This window comes from Apteryx rowi, unplaced genomic scaffold (assembly GCF_003343035.1).
Source record: "Apteryx rowi isolate R43461 unplaced genomic scaffold, aptRow1 scaffold_0, whole genome shotgun sequence".
NCBI lineage: Eukaryota > Metazoa > Chordata > Aves > Apterygiformes > Apterygidae > Apteryx > Apteryx rowi.
The window spans coordinates 11,321,982-11,349,373 of record NW_020447195.1 but is presented as its reverse complement, the minus strand read 5'-3'; the positions used below and the strand labels follow the sequence as shown (position 1 = coordinate 11,349,373).

At 41.3% G+C, this 27,392-nt stretch overlaps 1 protein-coding gene across 6 annotated transcripts; it reads right to left on the bottom strand.

The window, feature by feature from the left end:
• Positions 1-1,642: 1,642 nt before the first annotated feature.
• CSNK2A1 (casein kinase 2 alpha 1) lies at positions 1,643-26,735 on the bottom strand. Of its 6 annotated transcripts, none has more exons than XM_026067184.1 (13): positions 24,305-24,328; positions 12,860-13,067; positions 11,641-11,752; positions 10,655-10,756; positions 10,181-10,231; positions 9,362-9,421; positions 8,603-8,686; positions 7,558-7,668; positions 6,680-6,781; positions 5,664-5,764; positions 4,827-4,975; positions 3,458-3,544; positions 1,643-2,948 (listed from the first exon to the last, which is right to left on the bottom strand). In XM_026067184.1, the coding sequence occupies exons 2-13, from the start codon at positions 12,958-12,960 to the stop codon at positions 2,833-2,835; spliced, it is 1,176 nt and encodes a 391-aa protein (XP_025922969.1). In that variant the 5' UTR covers positions 12,961-13,067; positions 24,305-24,328; the 3' UTR covers positions 1,643-2,832. The 6 variants fall into 6 exon arrangements, with proteins under 6 accessions (XP_025922969.1, XP_025923054.1, XP_025923219.1 ...); XM_026067269.1 differs by lacking the exon at positions 24,305-24,328 and adding an exon at positions 26,714-26,735 and having other exon boundaries at positions 2,648-2,948; XM_026067434.1 differs by lacking the exon at positions 24,305-24,328 and adding an exon at positions 26,493-26,515 and having other exon boundaries at positions 2,648-2,948.
• Positions 26,736-27,392: the final 657 nt, after the last annotated feature.

The following is a 27,392-nucleotide window of genomic DNA, read 5'->3' as shown; positions in this document are numbered from 1 at the left end:
CCGGAGCAGCCGCGGCGTGGGGGGGGCGGGGGCGCCCCGGCCCCGGCCGGGAGGCGCCGAGGTGAGACCCGGAGCCGCTCCGGTGCGCGCGGCACTGCTCACTGCGCAGGGACGTTTGTTTCAAGGTTTTTATTAAAAAAAAAACATGAGACCTGCATGGCACAACTTCTTCCCAGCACAGTCGGCGGTACAACACGTACAGTACGGTACAGGCGGCGACCCGGGGCCGGGTGGCCGGCTCCCACCGAAGCGCCACCCCCACCGCATAAAAAAAATACCATAAGGAAAAAAGAAAAGAAAAAAAAAAAAAACCACCCCCACCGCATAAAAAAAATACCATAAGGAAAAAAGAAAAGAAAAAAAAAAGAAAAAAAAAGCCTCTGGAGTTCGTTGCCAACAGGACACCCACACCTGGGCAGTGGCTTTGCCCCCGCTACGGCGCCGCAGACGCAGGCGGTGCTGAGGGCGAGGGTCCCGTTCGGGGCATCCGGATGAGGTAACTCACAGCATGCCGTCACCGTCCACACCCCGCGCTTCGGCTGAGGTGGCCCCCGCAGAGCTGTCCCTCTGGGCGCAGGTGGTCAGGCGTCCTTTTGCAAGGCTTACAGGCACAAGGACCTTCAGCCGTTTGCGGTTTCCTCTTTCGCACAGCTTACCCGCGTTTTTTAAGCTAGGAGGGAGCACCAAGCACTCTGATTCACAAACCTCCCTCACTCAAACTAATAATAATAATAAAAAAACTTGGTTAAATGTCCTGCGTAGCTCACAACCTAGTGCAAACAACTACAAGTTGTATTTTTGTCATACTTGGTGCTTTAAGTTACAGCACATCAAGGAAACAGTCAACATGGTCCAACTTTCACATCATTCTAGGATATAAAAAGATTAAGTACAATTCATTCCACTGGATGAAATCATGGAGGAGAAAACTACCCTGGCATACACTGAAAACCTCATCTCCCATGCCAGCGATCCTCACAGAAGGGGGGGCCATGCTTCATGTTCTCATGCCCCATTTCTCTTTGGTTGGTTTAACCCAGCCCATACACTCTACTACCCTACCTTGCAGAATTAATCAAAGTAACAAAGAAATACATGGTTATAACCCCCCCCCCAAAGAAGAACAAACAAGTGATGGATGCTCATAAAACAAGCAGGAGCAGGATGCCAAGGCTGCAGGACTTGTTGCAGGAACTGGGAGAATATTCAACACTCAGAACAAGCCACTGCGGGAATGGCATCAGGGTTGGAGATCATCAAGGGGTRACGGGTGCCATTGTGCTAAAAGCCGCTTTAGTAGAGCACCTGACAAGCATAACTGATCTGATTTCAATGAGCAGCAACACCCCCCCACCCCCCAAAATACCCAAGAATTGTTTCAGTATCCCAAATGCCATCAGGGTTGAGACAGAGGAGGAGGGTGTTTTTTGTTTTTATGGCAAAAGATCCTTATCCCAGGAGATACTTTGGCTTGGGATGTTTCTATAAGGCTTCTCTGCACTGCTCACTACAACAGATCATACAAGGTGCAGGAGAATAGGGAAGCGGCCTCCCCAGGACGTGCAGGGCTGTTGGCCACTCCTGTGTAAAAGTGTGCAACACCAACCCAGTGAGACCTCTACACAGGGAACTTAAATCTAACCTCGATAAATAAAACCAAATGTTTATTTACACCAAAGAATTCCAACACTGGATCTTTCACATATGAAGGACAAAGTATATATACACAGCAAGGGGTAGCAGGGCTGTAACAAGGGTGTTTTTTTGTTGTCAATGATAATATTTGTCCACAATTACTGATCTACCATTTCAGTTTAAGTTAAAGTCTGCTCGCTCCTTCCTCTCAGTGCATATTTACAAGACTGTGAGGTAACTGGTATTCTCACCACATGGCACGTGAGGGAGGGGATGGTGGGTGAAGATGTGATATCTGACTTGGCGCAGTCTGATTTTTCCAGCTTTAAGTAGCCACCAGCTTGAAACCTATATAAACAATTTAAAAACAATATACCCAATAACAAACTAATTCCAGAGATCCAAGCCAAGCAATGGCAGGAAGAACCCTCCATGAGAAAGGTACTAATTAGAGTATGGCTTACTCTACAGGAGCACCTTTACCAGGAAATGGCAAGGACTTCAATTGGATCAGTAACTTTATGCTTTAAGACTAAAATTACATGCAAGGGAGTGAGTTGGCATTCTGGTTGGCTCCTAAGGAGACATGATTCAATCAATAGGGCTTTAGACATTATCTGCACTTACTTCTTTTAAGTTTATACCACCTCTCCATACTGGAATTGTCTCCTCAGTGTACCCCAGCTGAGTCATATGCAGGATATGGGGTTAAAGTGACTGGTACTTTAAGAATCCCCCTCCCCTGCCTCGTGAAGACCTTGTTTGGTAGTCTCTGGAGAACAGCACAATCCCCCAAGGTGTAGGCTGGTGGAGGAGTAATGGTGGGAACATGAAGAGAAGAGATTTCCAGCAGGATGCAATAGCTTGGAAATGCTGTTGATTCATCTTTGTTCTTAAATGAAGAGTACTTTTGGGGGGAAAAAAACTGTCCGAGAAATATTCCATCTGTAGGTATTTTCAGGGAATCCCCTGAGTTACGAAAAGTTCAAGTAAAAAAAGAAAAATCAGCCTATAATAATTTTGTATATAATGACTGAACTACTATAAATCCACAAGCAACAGTTCAGACACGGTGCCTCCAAAGCGTTCCATCCCCTCCCTTCCCCTGCCAGGCACGAGCTGCGTCCTGAGGAGAGGTGGAGGGGAAACCTCTTCCCCACCTGACTCAGCTCAGGCAGCAGGAGACAAAACCCATCACTACTGCTGAGCTCCTGCAGCAGCTGGAACTGGCATCCCCAGAGTGGTGGTGGCAGAAATGACGGGTGAGCCTGCTAGGGGTCCAAGGGGTGAAGGTGTTGGCACTGAAGAGATCCCTGAAACAGAGACAATTAAACAAGAGTTAGAGGGGAAAACGGTGCATCCCTATCCATGACAGCTCAGCTTCTTAAATGAACAGTCATCTTTGCAGTTCAGTTTGGTGGCATTTTATTTCCACAGCTTCCAAAATAAGCTGAGATTAAAGATATTTTACGGTTCTCTACAGATTCTGAAAAGAGCTCAGAGTTGAATACATACAAGTGTCTCCTAAAGGCAGATGTGGCCCTGTATGGCAGGATCACTGTCCTTCACACTGCTCCCAGAACATCCAACTGCAAAGCAGTTTTGTTTAAAGACTAGAAAAGCAGGTCAAGCTGCAGAGAGGCCTTATTTATCGCTCTCTCCCACCCGCTTCTTTGTGGCTTTCCTTGCACTTGTCATCAGCCCCAGGAGATGACCTAATGCCCCACCTGTAGAATTCTCTCTCCTGGATCCTCACATCCACACAGCTATTATAAATGCTTTAAAATGTCATGCACTGAAAAGAGTCAATGGCAGAACTGACCTGACATCATGCTGGCACTGCTGACAGGAGTGCTGCCACCTGGCATGTTGGACGAGCCCATCCGAGCCTGGTCTTTCACAATGGGATCTAGGAAGAACACACTCGCTKTAGGTGCCCTGTTGGCAGACAGCACCTGAAGCACACTGCCTGCCTCTGTGCACAGCTAGTCCTGGCAAGCCGCCTACATTAGAAGTAATACCAAYTTTCATCTACTGGAACACAGCAGTTTCCACCAACTCCAGTGGGAAGTGCCCAAGAAGTGCCCAAGGAAACATGTGATAACTCAAAAGTGGCTCAAATGACACGCTCTCTAGCTCAGGAGTACTGCTTGACAGGTGAAGTTGACCTTCTCCCTTCTGTGCGAAGCAATTTAATAAAACCAAACCCATAAAGTGGGTTTGTGTAGCAAGCAGTAAGATTTTCACAAACTACAGTAACATTATACACATCCCACAGTTGCTTTTGAGTTGCAATGAGCTCCAGTGACAACTGATGTCTTCTGTAAGACATTCCCATTTTAACTGCTACCTCTTTATTTTCAGCTGCAAGTAAATAATGATACCATCTGAACAGAAACAACCCCTTCCCACGCCTACTGTGGCAGAGGAGGGAATTGCAAATTTTGCCCTTTGTCATGCTGACTTCAGCCCAACTTGTATCTGTATTTGGACACAACTTAATTTAGCTGTTCCTCCAACTCTCACATTCAAAGTTTTCAGCTTTACAAATGCTCATACTTGTGAAACATTTCACTTGAACATTTGCCACAGGCACAATATAGATCTATACTGTTTGTTAATTGCACGACTCAGTTCAGCACCAAGAAAAGGACAACATAACTGAGCAAATATGAATATTTTGCATTGTTACAGCAGTCCCCCAAAACCTATATATTAAATCTTATTTATTTGTAAAAAGACAGCAAGCATTTAAACACATTTGCTAGTGAAAGTTTCATTTATGCCTGCAAACACAAGAACTGAGATAATATTCACTAAGGTACACATTTAGCAACAAAATGAGTCAAAACGGTTTGTTACTCGACAAATCAGTTATCTCATTTTATCAAAACACAGGAGTCAGCGTACCCCGACATCTGCTGAAATTAGCATGGGTCTAACACTAAGGCTTCTTTAACATGGTGCTGACTCACTGGCTCGACACTGGCACATAACACTTCAGCTTCTTCAGGTGGCAGTGGCCTACTTTATCTACCAGAGAGACAAGCAGTCTCAGCTCCAATGCAATTACTTGCAAAGACCAGGCATATTATGTTGCTTTTCTTAGCTCCTATTTTCATAAACTCCTGGAACTGAGATTTGCCAGAGGCAGGGGAAGAACTGTTCAAACWGTAAGAGTTGATACTTACAGAAGTAGGGGTGTTCCATGGCTTCTCTTGCTGTGAGTCGTGACTGGTGATCATATCGCAACAGCTTGTCTAAGAAATCCAGAGCTTCTGGACTTACCAGATGTTGGTTCTCACTGTGAACAAAGCGCTCCCATCGCTTACGGGAGTGTCTGCAGGAAAAATACACAAAAGAGACAGAGCTGGGGACATCAGTGATGAACGTCACATTTTTAAAAAGCAAGGACTGCAGTAGATTCCTATCCCTCTGAGACGGGCTGCTGCGTGGTGCAGCAGCAAAGGGGCAGAGCTGTACAGGACCGTGAAGCAGCAGTACACTGTGCCACCACGTGGCGGCACAGCAGCCATGGCTCACAAYAGCATAAGGACTGAAGTTCAGAATGAACTTACAGGCCTAACATCCCATCTTCTGCTCTTCTCATGACCCCAACATTAGTTCTTTGTAGTTTTGTACGTCACACATGAAATAACTCCGCGTAAATGCCATCTTAAGCAGTAACTGATTTCCTGCACTGTAATTCTCAGAAACACTGGTACTTGTTTCTTTGCTAGAATACTAAGAGAGCATCTGCCTCTCATGCTTCAGCTCCAGCAGTTTATTTTTTGTCTAAATGACCTTTAAAAATCTTTCCTCAAGTGAATCTGCAGAGAAAGGACTTTCCATGGGAAGCACTGGTAAAAGGGATTGAAGCCACAAAGTAACTGTTGTCAAGAATCCTGGCACTGCTTTCTCCCTTAGGCAGAAGTATTTGTTTACTTAAAGGTCCGTTGCCACAGCAGTAGCTGTCCTGGTCTACCAAGGGCTCATAAGCTTTTGGACTACTCTGGACCTTGGCTCACCTGCCCAAGATGTCATTGAAACGTGGATCCAGTTCAATGTTGTATTTATCGATGTAGTCATACAGATCTTCTGTTCCCAGCACCTTGGCTATCCTCACCAGCTGGGAACAAACAAAAACATCAGTCCTACCGTGAGGGAATGGTAATGCCAGAGCCAGCGTGAAGATACTGCAGTATGAAGATCCCTTGGGAGCCTGAACCTGGTTTTAGTGTTGTGAACCAGCAGCCACAGCATTGTCTTGTAGCTCCTACTCCTCCAGCCATGCAGAATCACAGGCATCATAAACATGTGTGCACTCATACTTGATACTTCATAATCCAAAGCAGCCAGGAAGGAGCTGTATACCCTAACCTCCATAAAATTAAAAATCTTGCAACACTAATTCCCTCGATAGCAAGAAAAAAAAAAAATCAAAACCAATAGGGTAGGAAGGGAAGAATAACCGGACAAAAAACCAGAAGCTCTGTAACTTGTCTGTGAAGGGTGAAGTGCCATCCTGGAGGGCTCCAGAATTAAGGTTTGAGAAAAGGAGGTCAGTGTTCTCAATCTGAACACATTAGTTCAGATGCAGAGCACAGGTTAAAAGTCCAAGTGCAAGAATCTTGGCCTAAAGGCAACACAAAGATTTCAGAATCTGTATAAAACTGTACTGAATTCACAGTTTCTATACAGAGAGAGAGGAGAGAAAAAAAGAAGATGGATATCGGCAGAGCAGGGACTTTTCACGTGACATAACCTCAGGATCTATGGATCTATGTACCAGAACACACCAGCCTTAATGTAACTATTGTTATAACTTTTCCAGATACCTACTGAGGAGCTCATGAATACAAAGCACTATAAATCTATTTCTATTTAATTGGTTAGATGATTTAGAAAAGGAACATGGCTTCAAACTGAGCAAAGAAGCCATTACAAAAATATTTAAATTATTCTTCAGCTCCCCTGACAGAACTGTAAGCAGAAAACCTTCACTGTGCTAAATGAACAGAGATTGTACATGACCAGCTCTCACCTGATCATAGTTGTCATGGCCATGGAAAAACGGCTCCTTTCGGAATATCATACTAGCCAACATGCAACCCAAGCTCCACATATCCAGACTGTAATCATACATCTGTACAAAATCGGAAGCACATTTCAGCTTTTAATGAATTCAGCAGAAAAAATTCACAACMCTAATAGGGCCCCCCTCCCCCCAATGATACAAATATGGCCATATTAACTGGGAACAGACTGAAACATGCTTATGCATCTTCATTGCTAGACCACTGTTCAGCTCAGTGTTCCAGTTAGCAAAACAGCAGGTATCCTATTTCCATCCTACTGCAATAGAGATATTAAAGACCAATGCCTCTTAGTGTTTTCACTACAGACCAGGATGTTGTGAAGCACTGAAAAACCTAGGCTGAGAAGGGAAGCATCGAGACAGGTACAACATGGACAGACGAGGAATTGCCTTAAAACAGAATCAGCGCAATCTGAAAGTAACCAGTAACTCTGCTATTGCCAGCCCACAGCATTTCAATAATGCAAACTGCCATCAGATTACTAGATGCTTTTACAGCTTAATTTAGAAGTTCATACAGTACTAGCTATTCCCCAAAGGATTTTCTTTTATTCTTGTACCTTACTACATCAGCCTTGCTAAAAAAATACTCAACACTTGCATTTCAAGATCCATGATGACAGTTCTGTGCGTCTTCCTTAGGTCCTGAGATAACTCATTAGTTTCTTTAATTCAGTGGCTTTATAGCCACTGCTCTTTACACTTTTGAATGGACTGTCTTTAGTTTCAGATCTCTAGATGCTAATCTGAATTTCTGTTTCATTACCTTGAAATGGCACAGACTTTCTGTATAAAAGCCAATGACAAACCCTGGTAATTCTTACCTGATAATCTACAAGAAGTTCAGGTCCTTTGAAATATCGGGAAGCCACTCTGACATTGTACTCTTGGCCAGGGTGATAGAATTCAGCCAAACCCCAGTCTATTAGTCTAAGCTAGAAATGGTAGAAAGCAAAAAGAAAAAAGGCTCAAGGGAGGTTCCAGCTCTCCACTTGCTGAAGCCACACTACAGACAAGTTTAGTTTGAAGTTTCATTTACAAGTTTTCTATTTTCAGTTAACTTGAAGTTGATGACTATTTCCATTTAGAGCATTTATTTTAATCACATGCCCCTTCCTTCTCTCCTTGATCTGGAAAGATATTAAAGTACATTTTGCAAGTGCCAGAACTGAAGAAGCTTGGTTGCTTGTGCACGTGTTTTTCAGGACTGACTGGTATCTAAGAAGCTCTGAGTGAATTTTTCTTGTGAGGATTCTCTAGTATTCACCAAGAGAAAAGCTCACAAATGCATTTTCTCCCTGAATAGGGGTAACAAAGTCTCTGACCAAGTTACTTGGTCCATATTTTCAAAAAACGTCTAGGAAATACTATTTGTAAGCTTCAACTAAAACCTAGTCCCAGTGAATTTTAAAGTAAAAGCAGAGACTACTCTGTATGAAAGCATTAAAAGCTCAGACATGACCTCCTGTAGGTGCAACTTTACCTAGAAGCACCAGAAGGATTTAACTGACTTGCTGATTTCAAGGGAGTTCTAGTTATATCACTCAACTTTTGGGGGGAAACATTCTAATTCAGACCCAAAGAGTTTATCTCTGAAAGCCTGTCTGTTTTTAACACCCTCTGCCTCCATATCATGATCTGGTCTAAATAAAGTCTCTCTCCTTACCAACTCCTGTTGAAATACATAACCCATAAAAGCTTACAAAAAGCAGCTTATAAAATTTCATTTTAAGCTTGTTCACATAATGGAAGTGCTACCCCCCTTGAGGATGCCTGTTAGTATCACAATATAGGAGCACCCAAAAGGAATTCTGGTCTGCCAAGAGAAAAGTAGGACCCCTGCCTCTCTTCCAGCATGCCCCACATTACCTTTCTGTGCTCATGGTCAATCATGACGTTGTGAGGTTTGACATCTCTGTGCATGATTCCCATGCTATGGCAGTAATCTAGAGCCTGTAGGACACACACAAAGAGGGACACTGGAGTCACAAGCATCTTTCAAGTTCAATCATATTCAGAAGCATTTCCACATATACCCAGTCTAACCAGATGGCAAGACTTTACTACCCAGAGTTCTATCTTGGACTAGACTCATGGACCTCAAAAAATACTTCTAGAGCCCTCTCACAAGGAAGTCCCAGCAACACAGAAGCATTTGACTTCACCTCATGGGCTTCCTCATAAAAATGGAATTTCAGAGTTCCTAAGAACAGAGTTACTAAGCGCTTCTGATCAAACAAGTCTGCTCTTCTCCAGACTCCTGAGGGGAAATATATGTTTCAGAAGAACAAATACTTACACCACATTAAAGCACAAAACCACCCAGTAACAGCTTACAACTTTCTGTTTTCAGAGGCTACAATATATCTGTGATTTAGAATCTGCAGTTATCTCAGTGCATGCAAAGGTTAAAATATGAGAGCTTCTCTGTCCTCAAAAAGGGCAAGAATCTGCTGTGGAAACAAGGCTGAACAACTGATACTAACTTGATGTCTATTTTCTACCCCATTCTTCCATAGGCTTTCTCCTTCTCTCCCCGATTAGTGACAAGATAACCATCTCTATAGGGTTAGCTGGATGCAAACTCTAGAAATAAACAAGCTGATAAAACAGAAAACACCAGCTTACCTTCAAGATCTCATACATGTAGAATCGAATATCATAATCTGTTAATGTCTGGTATAATTGCTGTGGGAAAAAACACATCACTTCAACACAAAGAAAAAAAATCATATTCCTGCCAATCCAGAACAACCCACCCCTGTTATCTGCTGATGTGGTTCTTGAACTCCATCTGAATGAACAGTAAAAATTTCCCAAGTTACCCTCATCCCACACATGTTCAGCCTGTTCCTCTCCCCTTACAGATCAAATACATGGTTTACTTCTAACTCTGCTCAGATAGTACATACTGGTTTCTGTCACTAACTCCCTCAGGTTGCACTCRCCCACCACCAACATGATATGTTATGCCTGCAGACTGGTTCTCAAAAAGACTGAAGATGCTCTGCAAGATTAAGCAGCTATTCCAGATGGCACTACACAGCCATTCTCCTCCTGAGGCAGGTTAACAGGAAGGGGACAAAGAAACATTTAAATCCCTTCTCCTAGAAGTATGGAAAGCCATGGAAACAGTTGTTGCGAAACGTTTCAAAAAGACTCAGCTTGAGTAAAGCTGTGACAGGCACTGATGGTCTACTAGATGCAATGAATTTGCTCCAAAGCTTGAAATCTGGATTCTCATCTTGTAACTTTTGTGACAGAATGGTACTGAGGGCTTAATTACAAACTTCTGCCCCAAGTGTATTCATCTTTAAAGAGAGCTGTTACGTCAGAAGCAAATGATTAAATAATCTGCCTGCTCCTTAAGTACTTGTCCCTCCTCAAAAAATACATTAGATGCAGCTTTCAAATGGAAAACATATTATAAGTTACATTATACTGTACCTTAAAGTCTGTGTTGTTTACATGTTCAAAAACCAAAGCAGGGGTCCGGGACTAAAACAGAGATAAAAGTGTTCAGCCATGTTAAACTGAGATAATCTGTTTTTTATTTAAGATAATGAAATAAATTTTTACTCCTGAAACTGCTAAAAGCTTCTCTACCTCAGACACATTTGGAATTCCCTTCAGATGGAGAAAGGAAAGCTAAAGCCAAAGTCCACTGCAGTATTGTTTGTAAAATGAATTGACATGTCTAAGTTCAGTGGTATCACACTCTTACAGAGTGAAGGGCTGGAGTGATCTGTGGGGGAAGGGCCCTTTGAAAGCAGTTAATCAGATTAAGAGCTGATCTGATTAAGCAATTCAAAGGCAGGGTTTAAGAGCAGGGGAAAACAATAAGACAGATCAGAGCTGAAGTCAAACTCAGCAACTTCAGCTTTAACCCCAACGTACCCTTTAAGTTCCTTTCATACTCACCACAGGGTCTTTTACTATATCTGCAAGAGTGATTATATTGGGACCACCTCGCAAATTCTCTAATATTTTGATTTCACGCTTGATTTTCTTCTTTTTTACAGGCTGAAGAATAAAAATCCAAAGTGTTAAGATAAAGCATTCAAGTGAGTGAGGCTAACAGACAGCTCATCATCTAGATGACAAAGGTAGGTGACTGCGAATTAGTAAAATACATCAGAGCCTTTGCAAGTAAGTTCAAACAGCTAAATTTTCTTGTTATCTGACTATGCATCATTCAAGTAAGGGCTCAAATATTTGCAGTCTCCTTTCTAACGATACAACTATGAYAGCTACAAACATTAGTTGCATGTGAAAAAAAGGTTAGGAAGATGGCATGGGTTTTTTTTAAAGCAGTCTGAACATGATCTGATAGTCAAAACCTTAACTGGCATATGGTAAATCTAGAACCATGAGAAGTCCACAAGCTATCTGAGGGCTACTAAATGAAGGTATTTCACAAATCAAGGCAGTGGAATATCCGGTTTCCAGGAGACCCTTACTTATTCTGGAAGGATATTACATCTGCAATGGAATTTGCAGAGCAGAAAAGAAAATTAAGTTAGCAGTCCTTTAAATTTAATCAGTGGTTTTACAGGACAATGATCCCACTTGCTCATAGGCCTCTATTCACATGAAAGCATGCCAGAGCACGGGTAGTTTGGAGCTGAGAATTTTCTAGTCAGCTGTTCAAGTGGTTTTTAGCTCCAAGTGCAAATGTGTTGCACATCAGGACTTCTTTAACATAAAGGCTAATTCCTTACAGGCAGAGGCATAGGGCTTCTACTTGTAGGCTTGAAATGATTGCCATTTTCACCAAATGGCACTCCATAGCCAGGCTTTTAGGATTTCAGTGTTAGAACATCAGACAATTTAGGCCAAATACTGCACTTTCTAGCCTCCTGATCACCCCACAACAGATTTCATCTTTTACCCAATCCCCTGCTCACCTTGAGAATTTTAACAACTACTTTTTCATTATTTGTAATGTTGATGGCTTCAAATACTTCACTGTATTTGCCTCGGCCTAATTTTCGAACTAGCTGGTAGTCATCTTGATTTCTGTGGAGATAAAAAGTTAAGAGTCCCAAAAAGCTCAGTCATTTCCACCACAACTTACAAAGTGCTTTTTAATACTAAAGCACTGCCTCACCTTCCAAACAAGCTGGATTAACTAGTGTCTTAAATCTCCTGAAAGTGAGGATTAAGAATTAGGAGTGATACAGCAAGCTTCTTGTCACACTAAGCCAATTCAATTCAGAACTTGTTTCTTCTACAATAGATGACATGAGCCCAACTATACGTTTCAGCATCAGCAAACGCAAGCTATTCCTTCCAGCAGTCTTTTATATATATGAATATATATGTGGAAACTACGTATTTCCTAATATAACCTTGTTAAAAATCGATAAAGTTATTAAGACCAAAAACTTAAGTGTTAGCCCATTTAAAAACAGACTTACACTTATGCCGAGAAGACAGAGTACAATTTCAGAAGCCAAGAACCGTAACAAAGCTAAGGGCAGAACTCGGATAGTCCAGGCCCTGCTATGCAAAAGCAGGAATGCATAACTACTAAGCTGGCATCACTGCTGTCTGGTTCTTGGACGGTTTAGTCATAAGCTCAATTTAGACACCTCCCTCCTTCAAAAAAGGCATACATGTCTTTTCCAGTCACTTGCAGAGAGCTGAGCAACAAGTCACAAAATAACATGTACCTATTTAAGTCTGCTTAGTCTCTTTACTCATCCAAGTTAGGAACAACATCAGATATCTTTTCATCTCTTTTCAGCCCCGCACCCAGAGCTGCTTTGACTCTTTGAAATTAAAAAAGATTTTCTCCCCTCCAGAAGGATAAGTTTCCTGACTCCTTGGCAAGAATTCTTCAAACTAACTCTTAGTGGAGCTGCTAAAAGTGTTCTTGCACTGCTGGGGATTTAAAATTTTGACTACAAACACTTTCAAACACACAAAAGGTTATTGTGCTGTTCCTGCAATTATGAAGAAAAGCTGTGATCCTAATACAGGCCAKGCATCCTAGACATCTGCCAAAGAGCATGAAAAAGCCTAATGCAGCACAGGTGCCTGAAATCTCCACGCACTGTTATGCTAGATCCTACAAGGATCAATCCCAATCCAGGGACATCCATAAGCAGCCTGGAGACTTACCCCCACTCAACAACATGCGACTCATAGTCCCAGTACTCCCGGGGTCTGTGTGTGTTTACGTCAGTGTAAACTCTGGCCCTGCTCGGCACGGGTCCCGACATATCAGACAGGTTGGCAGATGGAAAGGAGACGTCTGAAATCAGAGGCTACCAGAACTCCAAAGTTGGAATTGGGATAAAGGCCTCAGATGGGCCTCAGATTCTTCAAACTGCAGAAACAAAATAAACCAAAGGTTAAAATCTCAAGATAATATAAAAATATTTCAGTTAATCATTAAAAGCTGTTGAGAAGTAGAGGCTGGAGACCAGCCACAGGCCTGGGATCATTCATCAGAACTTGAAAACTTATTTGTCTGCTTTCCTTCAAAGAGGAAAGGAGCACTCAGCTCAGTTAACAGAAATAACAGCCCACATGCACCTTACAATTTTGAGCAAGCTGTTTCTAACTTAAGGTGGCAAAGATAACTTCCCAAAAGGGAAGGAATGCAGCGTGGTCTATATCTGCAGACAGACTCCTCCCTTTCAGCTCCGAACTGAAAGCAACAACCATCTAACATATTCTCTCTTCCATACAGGAAAAACTCTCATGCCATCGCATGTAACCAGAACTACTCTATTCACTCAAGGTTGCATGACTATCATCTTTTTGCAACGCATTAATAAATGATGCTACATAACAGAGCTGACACATTTACAAGCTCATCTGTGCAGCCTAAATTAAGCACTTTCTGAAAGTTTCAACTTCTAGAAGCATCAATTTTAATTTAAAACAGAAGTTCAGGATTTACTTGCAATTCTTAAAAGGATCTCACAGACTGATTTCATCACTACCTCAAATACACAAGAACAAACCAGCTTTAAAAACACTTATTTCTGACTCCCTGTTGTTCCTATGCTTGCTTTTTATTAAAATTCAAATTGCAGGGAGACAAGAAGCATTCTTCTGCTTCTTTGATCTGTTCCAAAGGCTCAGGAAGTCAGAATCAAGAACTAAATACCCAAGAAAAATTCTTCTATTAAGACAAACTGCGTGGAAAGTAGCGATCCCTCTGAGCTCACCTCCCAAAGACATCCAACCCAAGAGCAGATTCTCTACAGTCAAGTTTTGCCTATCTCCTCAGTGCATATTACTTCCTATAGATTTTGGGAAGAAGCCACAAGTCATCAAGCTTTCTGCACTTCTAACTGCTCATTCAATGTTCTAAGCAAGCTTCTCAAGGTATAGATTGTGGCTCTCGTATCTAAAGAAGCTGAGATGGCTCTGGCCCTTCAGCAAATAAGAAACGGCTGAAATTATTGGTGGAAATCCTATCCTACAGCAAGACAAATCTTCCATTGTTTCTCAGATTGCCACAGAGTTTACTCCCTCTAAACCAGCCCACTGGAAAAATACAGGAGGTAAACTAGCTAAGCATCTACATACACAGAAAACCTGGTTGACTCAGGAATCTCTGAAGCTTTTGGCAGTGCAGCATTCTTCCCATTTCCTCATTTTCTGAAGAAGGATTTTGCTGCTCTCTTCATGCCCATCTGCACTGATATCCCATCACATCATCACACAACAGATAAAACTGAAACATAACCCAGTGTCCACAGCGAACAAGAGTTACAAATCAGGCAGCCAGCGGGTCTCTTATTTTTAAAAGCTTGGCATTATCTTTGGGCTTACCTAAAGAAAAAAGCTGCACCGCTTTGGACAACGCAATTAAGTCCTAGTATAGACAACAGTGTTCTCTTTCCCCACAAGGCATAGCATGTTTACATTGATAAGTTACATCCAAACTAACTGGACTGTCATGAGGAACAGTACATCCCCAACCAGCAGTTACACAAGAAAAAGGACAGTGGCAAGATCGCAGAGAGGCTACTCACTACAAACCTTTCAGGGGTTTAAACTGTTTGAGGATGCTTGCAAGAATTCAAGACAAACTGAGTCAGTTAGGCAAGTTCTACAGAGACAGGGAAGCAAGCCTGATCACAACTTTCTACAGTCAAGATATTAAATCTGACTGTCCAAAAGACGGCGTCATCTGTTTCGGACTATGGTGCCTTATCCAATGCAAAAGAGAAATTCTGCTGCAACTGACTAAAAACATTTCTTCATCTTCTGCTTGTCCGAAGGATTTAATAAGCACCTCCACTTCCTCCCTCTTAAACTCTGATTTTAGCAAATCTTCGGTCAAGCTTTGGTGTTAATTTTAGCCATTATTGCGACTAGTCAAAATAACTCATACGAAAGTTATTGTACGTCAAAAACAAATATTCTGATTTCTACGTATTTAAGACAATAGTAGCTTACTGTAAAAACTGACTAATCACGCAGAATAGCTCTAGTTTCTAGTCCTCCATGACAACAACCCGTATTGGTTTCTCACCAAATGAATTTGGGCCCAGGATATTGTAAAAGTTACTTAAAATCTTGCATAGGAATCATGGTACGCAACTGTGCTCCTCAGCAAAAATGAACTCCTTGGTGCAGGGGTAAAGCCCATTTATGAAGAACACAGCTTTCTTAGGGCCTGGTCCAAGGCTGCAGAAAACTCCAGCAGGATCTAAATCATCACAAACCTCATTGTGTTCCAATTCAAATTTAAGCCATGCTTTGGACATTGCCAATACAAACACACTGCATAGGTTACAATGCCCTGAGGTGAGGAAGGAAAAAAAATACCTATAAGCAATCCTACTAATACTGCTTGACTGTTTTGGAAGGCACATAAATATCATGGTGATGGAGGTGGCATAAAAGTATATAGTCAAGAATCATGTCTCCTGTATCAAAAACCAACTGCTGAGTCTTTGTACATGTCATTTAGCCTTCTACCATTTACAAATCCGGGCTACGCACCAGAAGCGCGCTGACAGTCACTGTTAGAGCCAATAAAGCATGCTAAAATCCTCAGACTGGAGGTTTGATTTTTTTAATTAGGATGTAAGTAGGCAGAGAAAGACTCTTTCTGCTGACAAGCATGTTATTAAGTATTACAATCTTATACTAGAAGTATTTGCCTAAAATAAAAGTAGTATTTTTGCATCTCTCAAATCTTTCACCATGAGTGAAAGATGACACACTTAGGCATTTAAATACAAGAATTTCTTTGTCAGCTTTCAAAATAACTCACAAGGAAGGAAGCTGTCTTGGGGCATGAAAGAGTATCATTTGTTGTGTAGTCTATGGCAAGGACTATACAACCCTGTTTATAGAAAGCCACTCTATCCATGGGCAATGCTATAATCCGAATAAGTATAATGTAGTTACTTGCTACACCAATCTCATCCCTTCTCAGAAAACAGGCAACCGGTGGACTGCAGGAGAAAGCAATAGCCCCACTAATCAGAAAGACCTACAAATTCGCTCAGAGTGGTTAGTTTAGGCTATGTCACACCAGAAGAAAATTCTAGAAGCCAAACCTTCTTCCTTTCTTCCTGACTTCTGCAGGACTTCAATCTATTACCCAGACACAGCTCAATCATGGAGTATGAAGCAAGGGGAGGACCTTGGGGATCTGAGCCTGATGTTCTCCGCAGTGCCCTAGCACCTGCTTCTGCATCCACGGACAAGTACGCAACAGCTCTTTTCTGCCTGGAACAAGCCTTCTCCAGTGGTATGAACCTCGGTAACATGGGTTATTTTATGACCTACTGACACATAAATGCTTTTGAACGCAGCTCCTGGTAGACACCATTGCAGTAATCTAGCCTCAAGGTCAAAAAGGCACACAATATTCTTCCAAAGTCCACGACAGAGCTGTAACTCAGGCCTCAACACAGTAAGGGATGGGGACACTTCCAGAAAGGTGCTAGGCTAAGTGAAAAATACCAAGTATTACTGGAAAAAAAAAAATCTATTCAAAAAAAAATGTTATTCCTCTAATAAAATACATTTTCAGCAGCAGTCACCAAAGACCTCGAACTGTTTAGGTGGCATGACCCAAACTTAGAAATTAGATGCCGTTTCCAAAAACATATTCAGACATTAACAGAGCATGCAAGTTTACTAGAACAGGCTTAGTACAGTGACATTTATTAAATTTCAAAATTTAATCACAACATTTGTTTCTCCTTACCCATGTGCATGCAATGCCTAAATACAAAGACAGGTAATCACATCTACTGTTCTTTATGGGAAATGAAGAGAGAGTCGTACTGCACAGATAACTTGATTTTAAAGCAAACATGAACTTATGTACATATACAAAATTACTTTGTCTGAAAGTTAAAAATATTTAAAGTTTCTCACTCCCTCTACTCAAAAATGCTGAAGAATTTGTACATATTTTGCTTTTGCTACCCCTAGAGAGGAATAATTTTGTGATAGATCCAAGCTCTTTGATAAAAGGAAGCAATATAAATAGAGGTAAATAATGGGGACAGATGTGGACATGTAAATGTCAATTTAGCTTACAGTTTTGAGGCAGAAAAGCTACAGTATGAGTAGCAGTTAGTATTTGTTATGCCCAGATGAGATGAGCATCCTGAATTTATTATAAAGGATGAGTATATTACTGTGGTCAGAATCTAATCAGAACATATAATTTATTAATGCATAGATCATAGAAAAATTTGGGAGGGGCCTCTGGGGGTCATTTAGCCAAGCAGGTCTAATTAGATCAGGTTGCTCAGGGCTGTGTCCAGTCTAGTCTTGAACACCTGCAAGGATGGAGACTCCACAACTTCTCTGGCAGCCTGTACCAGTATTTCACTACCCTCCTGGAATAAATAAATAAATAAGTCTTTAATCAGAGCAGTTACAGTAATTTAATATGTGCTGCATCTATATAGCAGTCGTCTTACCAGCAGACTTCCTCCTGCACCTACATGTAGCAGTCTGCACAGCAGACAGGAACCTGGTGCTCAAGTGCCACCAACTGGCCTACTCTAACCTATAGCTAACGTTATGGTCACTCCAAGATGTTACAACATTTTGGGCCACTGTGAGAGCAAAGGAAAGTATTCCAGTCTCAGAAAAACACAGTGCACCTCTGAAGGAATTATTTTGCTTTTTAAGTGGCTGATAGAACTAATTGGAAAAGCAGTAGTGCTTAACTAGGAAACATGACCGCGAGTTTTTAGGCAATATACCAACGATCACATACAGAGGAGGATAAAGCTTTCAGTTACAGGTCTGACATACAATGTTCAATACTCAGGCTTGCCTAAAGACAGAAAATACTCTAGCTGTGCTGTTTTAGCACTCATGTGGTTACCTCTTGGGAAGACATCACCAAACAGCATTCACATGGAAGTTGCACCAAATGAGTACAACGGAACAGTTTCAGCGGTTGGTTTTCCTACCTAGGCATACCCTTAAAAATGCCATTTCAGTATTACCAAGTTGACAATTAGCTAATCACTTACACAGCATCCTTACCAGAAGCACCACACAGAACTCAATTTATTCTATGTAGAAAAAAGTCATGAGAACACAGTCAAACAAAACACTGCCATGTACTACTGGTAATTACCCTGCCAGAGTGCCCAAGAGTCCCAATCAAGAGGCAGAAATAATTGTGCTGGCATCATATAGGAATTTTCTAATCGGGAGGTCTATTAATTAAAAGGAACCAGTTCTTAAAAGTTTGAATTATTCTAATAGTAATCTGTTGTCTGAACAGCTTGGTGAAACAGACTTCTTGTGCCTGAAGTTCAACAAAATGGTAAAAAGACTCTCAATGTTTACTTTGAATTTGACTTTTAAAACATTATAATTTAAGACACTGTTACAAAACCTCCTGTTAAAAGAGATCTCAGCATCCTTAAAATCCACTCTAATTCCAACAACAAGACCCCATACAGAGGACTTCGTTTCTTTTAAAGTATTCTTACTTCCAGCACTAATACCTAATTAGTGTATGAATTTCTTATGTCCTTTATCCTTCCAAATGTATTCATTTACAGCAAATGGCATAAAACATAGCTCTAAGAAAACTAAGCAATTTAGTTCTAAAAAGCACACATACTTAGCCTCCAGTAAAATTCTTAATTTTTTATTTAGTCTAGAATAAGTGAGACATCGAATTTTTTTTCCCCCTCCTTTTAAATAATAATGTTTCTAGCCTGGAGCATCTCTAAAGCATACAGTTACTCAAAACTTTAAACCTAAAAAGTTGCACCAGTATGACACAGTGCATATACAGACACCGGGTGAGTTGGAAGCCAAGAGCTTCCCAGAAGACTGGTGTCCTGAGGAATCTCGCAATCGCTATCCAAGTGATGACCTTTCTGCATACGGCTCAGAGTATAAATAAGACATCCGAATATAAATAAGACATCCGTGAATATGAACATTGCTCGATACTAACCTCTCTATGGATCGCTGCTAGCAGCACAACTTCCTCGTTTGCCATCATCATCAGCAATATATTGCCAGATAGTTCCAAGTTCATCTGCACAGACCAGGAGCGAACTCAGTGAACTATGTTCAGCACTATATAAACACGATCATTACAGATGATCCATTTGAATTCAGATTAAGTTAGCAGAAAACATTGCCAAAGGAGGACGATAAGCACTGAATTGACCCAAGCTACACCCAAAGAACCAAGAAAATATTTTCATCACTTTACCACTTCCAGATAGCCCGGACAAGATAATGTCATTGTCCCTTCAAGGAGGAAGCTAGATTCACAGATTGGTCATACAGGTCTAAAGACTTCTCCTCTCACTTCTGCTTTCCCCATATAAGCTCATTATCAGCCGCAACTGTAACAGACACGTCGCTAAGACAGAAAGCAGCCTGTTCATTCTGAATTAACCCCCTCGATTAGCTGAGAAGAATTATAACAAGTTACCTAGAATCAAATGGCTATTCCTTTCCTTTTTCCACCACTGGAAGCAAGACATTAATTCTCATAACAAAAGGCTCAGACCCAATCTCTGAAATCAAAAGTGTATATCATGCTTTATTAATGAGAGGAAACATTAAAACTATCAGATCAAATTCATTATAATTTCCTTCATATAGGTTATTTATCCCTTGATTGCAAGCCTCCCAGAGAATGAGCGCTTGCCTCTTGAATGTTTGGAGAATATCTAGTACTGGATAGACAATACTGAAATTAAAAGACCTAGACATACTTAAATACTACAGTACAACCTACTGGTAGCCAACATTAAAGAGTATACATTTAATTTAGTTCTCAAATCCCATCTTAACTCTAAAGCAAGAAATAATAGTAATCAACTTAATTAAAATATATATATATTCTGTTTCACAACAGAAACCTGATTTGTGTAGCTATGTGATACAGGAACTGCAGCAACACAAATCTGGAACAGATGACCTCCAGAGATCCCTTCCAACCTATATTATTCTATGATTTTATAGATGAAATAGAAACGAGCTTGGACTAATAAAATGGACATATTCCATCCTTTCCTGAAGCCCATCTACCTATTAAAGGGACAACATCAAGTTGAAGAGCAGATTTTAGAATCCAATTGAGTTGAAAAAAACTTAGGTTTGAAATCAAGCTTTTCTCTCTCTCTCTTTTTTTTTTTTTAAGAGCATCATCTGCTCTAACTACATTACACACACACACACTATATATATACATATATATATACACACACACACACAAAACTACACACACACACACGCATATAATATATATAGTGTGTGTATACATTAGATTGTGCCAGCCATGGAGAAATAATAAATGATAATGTATAAGGACCTCAAACATTCTCTTAAAAAAGAAGCCTGAAAAGTTGTGATTTAATTCAAAATAAAACACGATCAGTGCATTAGGGAAAATGGCTGACAAGTTTAGTTAAACTGGGAGAAACATCTCAAGAGTAATTCTACACTAGCAATGTCCTAAAACTGATACTAGCTCTTCCTTCATCAGCTTCACTAATTCCTCCCTTGAATTGCTAGCAGTTTCTGCCCATGAGGAAGTCATCCATTGGACGAAGGATGACAGCAGAAGTCAGTAGACAGAACAAGAAACAGCTTTACTGTAACTCTGTATTTGATGCTAGCCTCCACAGTCTTGGGCAGAACTTAAATCTCCCAATTCACAAATGTAGAAAGCAGCATCACCCACCTAACGGAAGTTCACAGTTGCAGTCAGCCTTCATTTTTGTACAGTACCACAATGGCTAAATTTCAGTGAAGCTCACATAGATGCTCTATGGGTTTCCAGAATCTCAGCCTAGTTGGACAACTGTCCTTTGCAAAATTTCAGTACTGGCAACTCCACATACACCTGGGCCGAAACAGCTCAAATTTACTCCAGCAACAAGAGGCTGCCAGTGACTGGAATGTTCTTCACTCCCCCACCTCTCCTAAGAGATTTTATACAGAATAGTTAGTCAACTGTGAAAACTCCTCTCTTCCCACTCGTCCCTAAAAAATCATGAACTCTCCTTCACATCTTAAGAGCTAAGCTAGCTCACTATACACAAAGCAAAGGGAAAACTTTTCCTAACACAAAAATTCTCAGACTTATTTTGGATGAGGTCTCCGTAGTTCCAGTAGCAATGACACTATAGGACGCATATGCATCTGCAAGTCCAATGCCACTTACTCACACTAAAGCCTAGGCTCTGATTCATTCCCAGTTCTGCAGAAACTTCTCTTTCTACGGTTCCAAGCCCCCACAGAACACAGTGGATATTGTATCATGAGACTTAAGTGATGTACAGTAACAACCAAATAGAAATGGCTATTAATGTAGCCACATATTGCCAAACTAACATGTTAATATAAATGTGTTGAAACAGAAACTGATCCATAACGTTTATTCTGTTAGCATCTCTTCCCTCTCACATGAGAATTTAGGCCAAGCAGTACTCTCTCGCCATTAGTGAAATAGCCTTTAGCCATGTCGCACGCTACAGGGAATGCATGAAAGGCTGAAACAACCACACAATGCATCTTTTAGGAAAGACATCTTTACAGCTTTGACCACGCCAAAGCAAGAGTACTTGTAAGGATTTCAGTGTGAAGTGATTCTTCTTCTTCTAAGAACATTCCTAAAAAAAACCCAAAGCTTGTACCACTGGAGCTTTGGATAGTATTTTCCAAGCCTTAAGTCAATTACCAAAACTGTGATTACTACATTTTGTCAGGTCCCAAGATCCTGGCAATACCACCTAACTTTTCCTACAAGCTCAAAAAGGGGAATATATTAGCATCACTACAGGCTCTTTACAACCAACATCAGGTCAATAGACAGTGTCCTCTGGAACTTTCTACCTTCGTAATTACTGATACATGATGCAGTTGTTTTCCTCATTAATTAGCAAGCAAAGAGTACTGACAGACCGATCTCTCAGCTGTTTTGATCCCTATGGTTTATGTAAGGAGTGCGATTTATCTAGAATTCAGACAACTAAACTGCATCTTCCTTCAGTAAAAGTTAGTTGTTTTTAAACAATCTGATCATGCAATTCCTAGAGGTAGGAAAAGTTAACTGCAGCCAAAGGATAACCTCACGTATATTGCACATTTCTTTAGGAAATCCTTGCGAACAACTGTTCCTATCAAGCACGCAATACATTGCAAACTATCTTCAGTTCTGATGGCAGCAGAAAGGCTTAGGAAGAGGTAGCCAATGCAAACTGCAGTTACAGAGTAAAAGTTGTAACATAATTATCCAAAAATTCATTGCTACAAACATGAAATGTACTTAGCTACATCCGTTCTGACAATCAGATGGAGTAAAACAGTTCTTAATCTCCAGAAATCATTATCTATTATATACTGATTATTCTGTCTCTATGTAACACACCAAGCGCTCAGTTTATATAGCTACTGCTAGATATGGCAGCTCTCCTGGACATAGCAGGCAAGGCAAATGTATTGACTGAGGAATGTGTCATTATGATTTTGTATTTCACATCAGTGTTTTGGAGATTAACCGAAACTCATGACTAGCAGCATTCATCACTGTATAACCCAGTAGGGATACAAATACTGAATACACCCTCAGCCTACCAAATAAAATCACACCACTGTCAACTGTATACAAAGACAAATTTGTCCATCTCCACAGCATTATTCTTCATACCTTGCAATCACCAAGTAAAGCCACATCACTGCATTAATTCATGGATTTGGGAAGAGTATACGTTTATATGCCTTTCGAGACACCCACACATTCTAAAATGCTGAAGCTAGCAGAAACTCTGTAACTTTTAATTTGTAAACTCAGTTGATGAGATGATAATCTGGATGCTCTAGAAATTCCATCAGTGAGCAAAAAACCCCCTTTTCCTTCTGAACATAATGAAAGTACTGCTTAACCTGCAGAAGCTATGGCTGAAGTTTAACAGCACTCTTGTAATAGACAGAGGAATCTGTGACAAAACTCATTAAAAGAATAAAAAGGAATAATCCAGAAGCTCTTGCTTTTTTATACTAGAATCAATTTGCTGTATGTGTCCACACTAATCCATTTTCAGCGCACTAAAAATAAACAAGAATTGACAACTCGTATACACRTATGTAAAGATGCACTCTGTGAAAAGCTGCCTCCGAGGCTTTGGTCAGAACATAATAGACACAATTTCACCTCTCTAGACATTCAGGAAGACTTAAGGAAATACTCATTCATAACATGGTGTGACCTCTCTCATCCAGTGAAAGCAAATTCTGGCATGTAATTCTGCGTTAATATTACTGAACACACTGGAATCTCTCTACACTTAGTAACAGCTTAATAAAAAAAAAAGGTTATTTCACCCTTTGGTTACTCCTGAAGGTGTAGTATGCAGAGGCCTACTTCACAGAGACGGACAGAATATCTTAGTATTTCTAGGACTGCTGCAGCACTTTAAGACAGGACTATCCAATTGGCAGCCTGTAGCCAAATTCCACCTGAGCCCAAAATGACTTGCCACTTCCACATAGCACACATTTTATTTGTCATTCAGCTTAAGTAAACTACCATAATATAATACAGCCATTAAATTAAGAAGCTGGACAGCCTGCTTTAGAAAACTCCCTGCAAATGGTAACATTCCTTAAAAATTAGAAATCAGTCCTAATAAGGACATAATCTACCTCTCATGAATAGAAATAACTAAGATAAACTCTGTATAAAACTAAAATTACTGAAATCACAACCTTCCAAATATGAGCCTGGGGTGGTATTGTCCCGAGTCTGCAAAGAGCTCCTAGGTCTCCACTGCTGTTCAACTTCCCAAAGCAGTAGCATGAAACAGATAATAAAATCATTTGTTTGAATGCAACTGTCCAGAAGAGTATGAATAAAGAAACAGGTAAGATTCATGTCAGGCTCGTTTTGCTGCTCCTCTATGGCTGAAACCTGATCAACAGAAGATATCCTTGAATCATTGATCCCATGACCACCATCAATAACCCCACTTCTTATCAATCTTTTATACTAGCAGATAGGTTTAGCATCCTGATGGTAAGCTTAAGTGGAGTCCAAAAAACAGGTTGTAAAAATATTCTGCTTTCAGAAACAGCACTAACAACAATTCAGAAAGCAGCATTCTCCTCTTCAAAGCAGTTTTTCTAGATCCAAAGGATAGCTCCTTTTCTCCAATTAGGTTCTGTAAATTCCAGGATAAGTCAGCTCTCAGAAGCCCCTGGAACGAGATATCCAAGCTTAGAAAAATAATCCAAGAGTTGTCTCACAATCAAAACCAGACAATGTTTGTAGTCAGGCTAAGTCACAGCAGTCCTTCCTGGCCTCAAAGTCTGGGGGTTTTATTTTCTCAAGACCATTACAGGACAATAAGATCTAGGCTGCCATCCACCTCACGCAGATAGTTCATAAAACAGATACCTTAATACAAGCAATTCAATAATGGATGAAGAGTGGAGGTGACAGGCCTGGTAACCCAGAAATAAATCCCTGCCTCTTCAGAAATGTGACATGAAATTAATCACGCCACCCCAATGTCACCCATTTGTTCCTCCAGCCTTCTTTTCCCTTATTCCTCAGAGGACATAAGGAAAGACAGAAAGAGAAAATCAGTTCTGGAAGGAGAAAATGCAGAAAAAGAATTCAGGTGGAAGGTATAGAGACACTGTCCTTAATAAAATTGGAAGAAGTTATTACCCTGTTCCTTTCATCAGATTTGAAACAGAACTCCTTTTTCTACAACTCCACAAATCTATGATTACCTTTTGGTGTCCTGTCTTCCCCCAAATTCCTTCCAYAAGCCCACTTCATTGCTAGTTACTTAATCTCCACTACTTGAAGAGTGGCCAAAATCTCAAATACTAAAGTAGTTGTCTCCCTCCCTCACGGAACAATATTTTACTAAGTCTTTCCCTAGTAATCCCCACTCATAGGTTTTTATCTTTGTTCTCACTTTGCACCAGCTTTTTTTCCACGTAAATTGAGTTCCATTAGCTGTCACGTCACAAAACTTAACTCTGCTTAATTTCATGAAATATTTCATGATCCATTTTTCTCCAGATTTGCTACAAAACCTACTTCCAGTTTTATTATTCCTCTTCTAAAGAGCCACATTCCCAACAGAACCTATTTCTCCTCAATTTATTAACCCATATGTCCTGCCAAAACCAGAGAACCTGTTTTGAATCTTCCATTCAAAAACATCTGCTTTCTCCTCCAGTACCAGAACCCCTGACCACACTTCCCCATTCTCCCCTACTGTGGTTTATCCCCAGCACAGTACCCTACCTGGCTACTCAATTATATTAGTTTTTCTTCCTTTGCTACAGCCAAGGCCAAGATGATGTTATCATCCTCACTCCAGGACAGAAAAGTAAATCTCTCTCCATTGCCAAGCAGAAAGGGAACGATCGCTGTCTATCAAAGATCTATACTGCCTTCGTAATAATGAGAAGATCTAGACTTTTACAATAAAATCTTCTTCGACAGAAGACATTAGAAGAGATGGACTTCCAACCACAAAAAATAGGCAGACATTCTCCTATCAGGGACAAATGCAGGCTCCTCTTTAAACTGGAATAGATACATTTCTGCTAGTGAGAGAAGCATTTTATTCCAGTTTTCTTTCTTCAGGTATATATACAGTTTGTGTTGCCACAGAAGGACGTACCGCTGTTCCTGTTGGTATATTTTAACCATGCACAGCGTCTTGCTATACAAACTGGCACATCACCCTAATTTAAAAACTAATTAAGATAAGAAGCTGATCAAGCATCTACGCTCCACTCTGCCCCCAATCCTATCTACATACAGCACAGGCTCCCCTCTCCTAGCACAAGCACCCATAGCTTTGCCATTTTCTACACCATGCTGACACGAGCAATGCTCAGGATGGGCGATTCCTGTCCATCTACCCATGCTACACCTGGAATCTGTGCTAGAGAGTCATATTCAACACACAGGCCAATCGGCAATATGGCATGAACAGCAACTCCATTTGAGTCTGAATATTTTTGGCRAGTATTATTTTCATCCTACATCTTATAAAAAGAAAGAGGCTTCTGAGTACAAACTAAACTGTTAACTGCCCCAAGGGGAAGTAGTATAGTCTCTGTGTCCATGAAGAAGCCTTGAAAAATCTCTCTAAAAGGGTAATGTTGCCTTCAATCACCTCAAACGGGCGCTCATTCTCAAACATGTTACAAGCTCCTTTTCCCAGCGGTTTAAGGAACACGTTGAGGACGGCGCTTGCATGAGTCAGGTAAGTGCACGCGGAGCACACAGCACGGTTACCTGCACACAGTACTGAGTTTAGCAGCAATGCATCAGTGCTCAATGCAACAGTAGCCTTCCAAGACCTCAACCTGGTGGCAGGTTTGAACAGTGCAAACTCCTGCGCCATTGCAGACTTCTCTTGCAGTTACTGGGGTTCTGCCTGGGTGCAAAGGACTGCACTACTGAATCAACACAGACTCAGGATCCATAAATTTATCTTGCAGAAGAGAGGCACATACCATCATGAGTCTCTACACAGATCTACCGCTGCTGTCAGCAGAAAATATACCAGTGATTGAATGTTTATGATCCAAACTTTATTGGTTGCACCCAGAGACCTTAGTAAAAAAAAAGAATAAARTAATCTGACAAACAACACAGAACATTTCATAATCTTATCTGCCCTTTCTTTTATAAAGCGTATTTCACCAACAGCCACACAGCCCGTTGCCCCAAGGCACAACGAACTAAATTACAGGGGCGCGAATGACCACGGCTGCTTTCGGAGGAGGGGAACTGGTGGGGAAGTGTGTGAACACCCCCTCGCCTCCACTCAAAAAAGCCAAGAGCAAAGACCCTGCACGGCCGGGGAGCAAAGAGAGACGGAGAAGCAGGCCTGCCCTGTCCCCTCCGCACACCCCCTGCCTTGCCCCTTGGGGGAAGGGACATGGCTTTCCGGGGAAATAACCCCCCTTTGGGGGAAATAACCCCCACACCGCCCAAACGTGCGCCCTGGGAGAGCGGGGGAGGGGAGGCTGCCCGCCCGCGGGGCCCGGCCCTCCCCGCACAGCCGGGGGCAAACGGCGCCCCGCCGCCGCCGGGGCCTGTCCTTCCCCTGGGGGCAGGCAGACCGCCCGCCCCGCCAGGGAGGCCGCGGGCCCGGCCCCCCCCCGCGGCGGCCCCGTCCGGTTCCCCCCC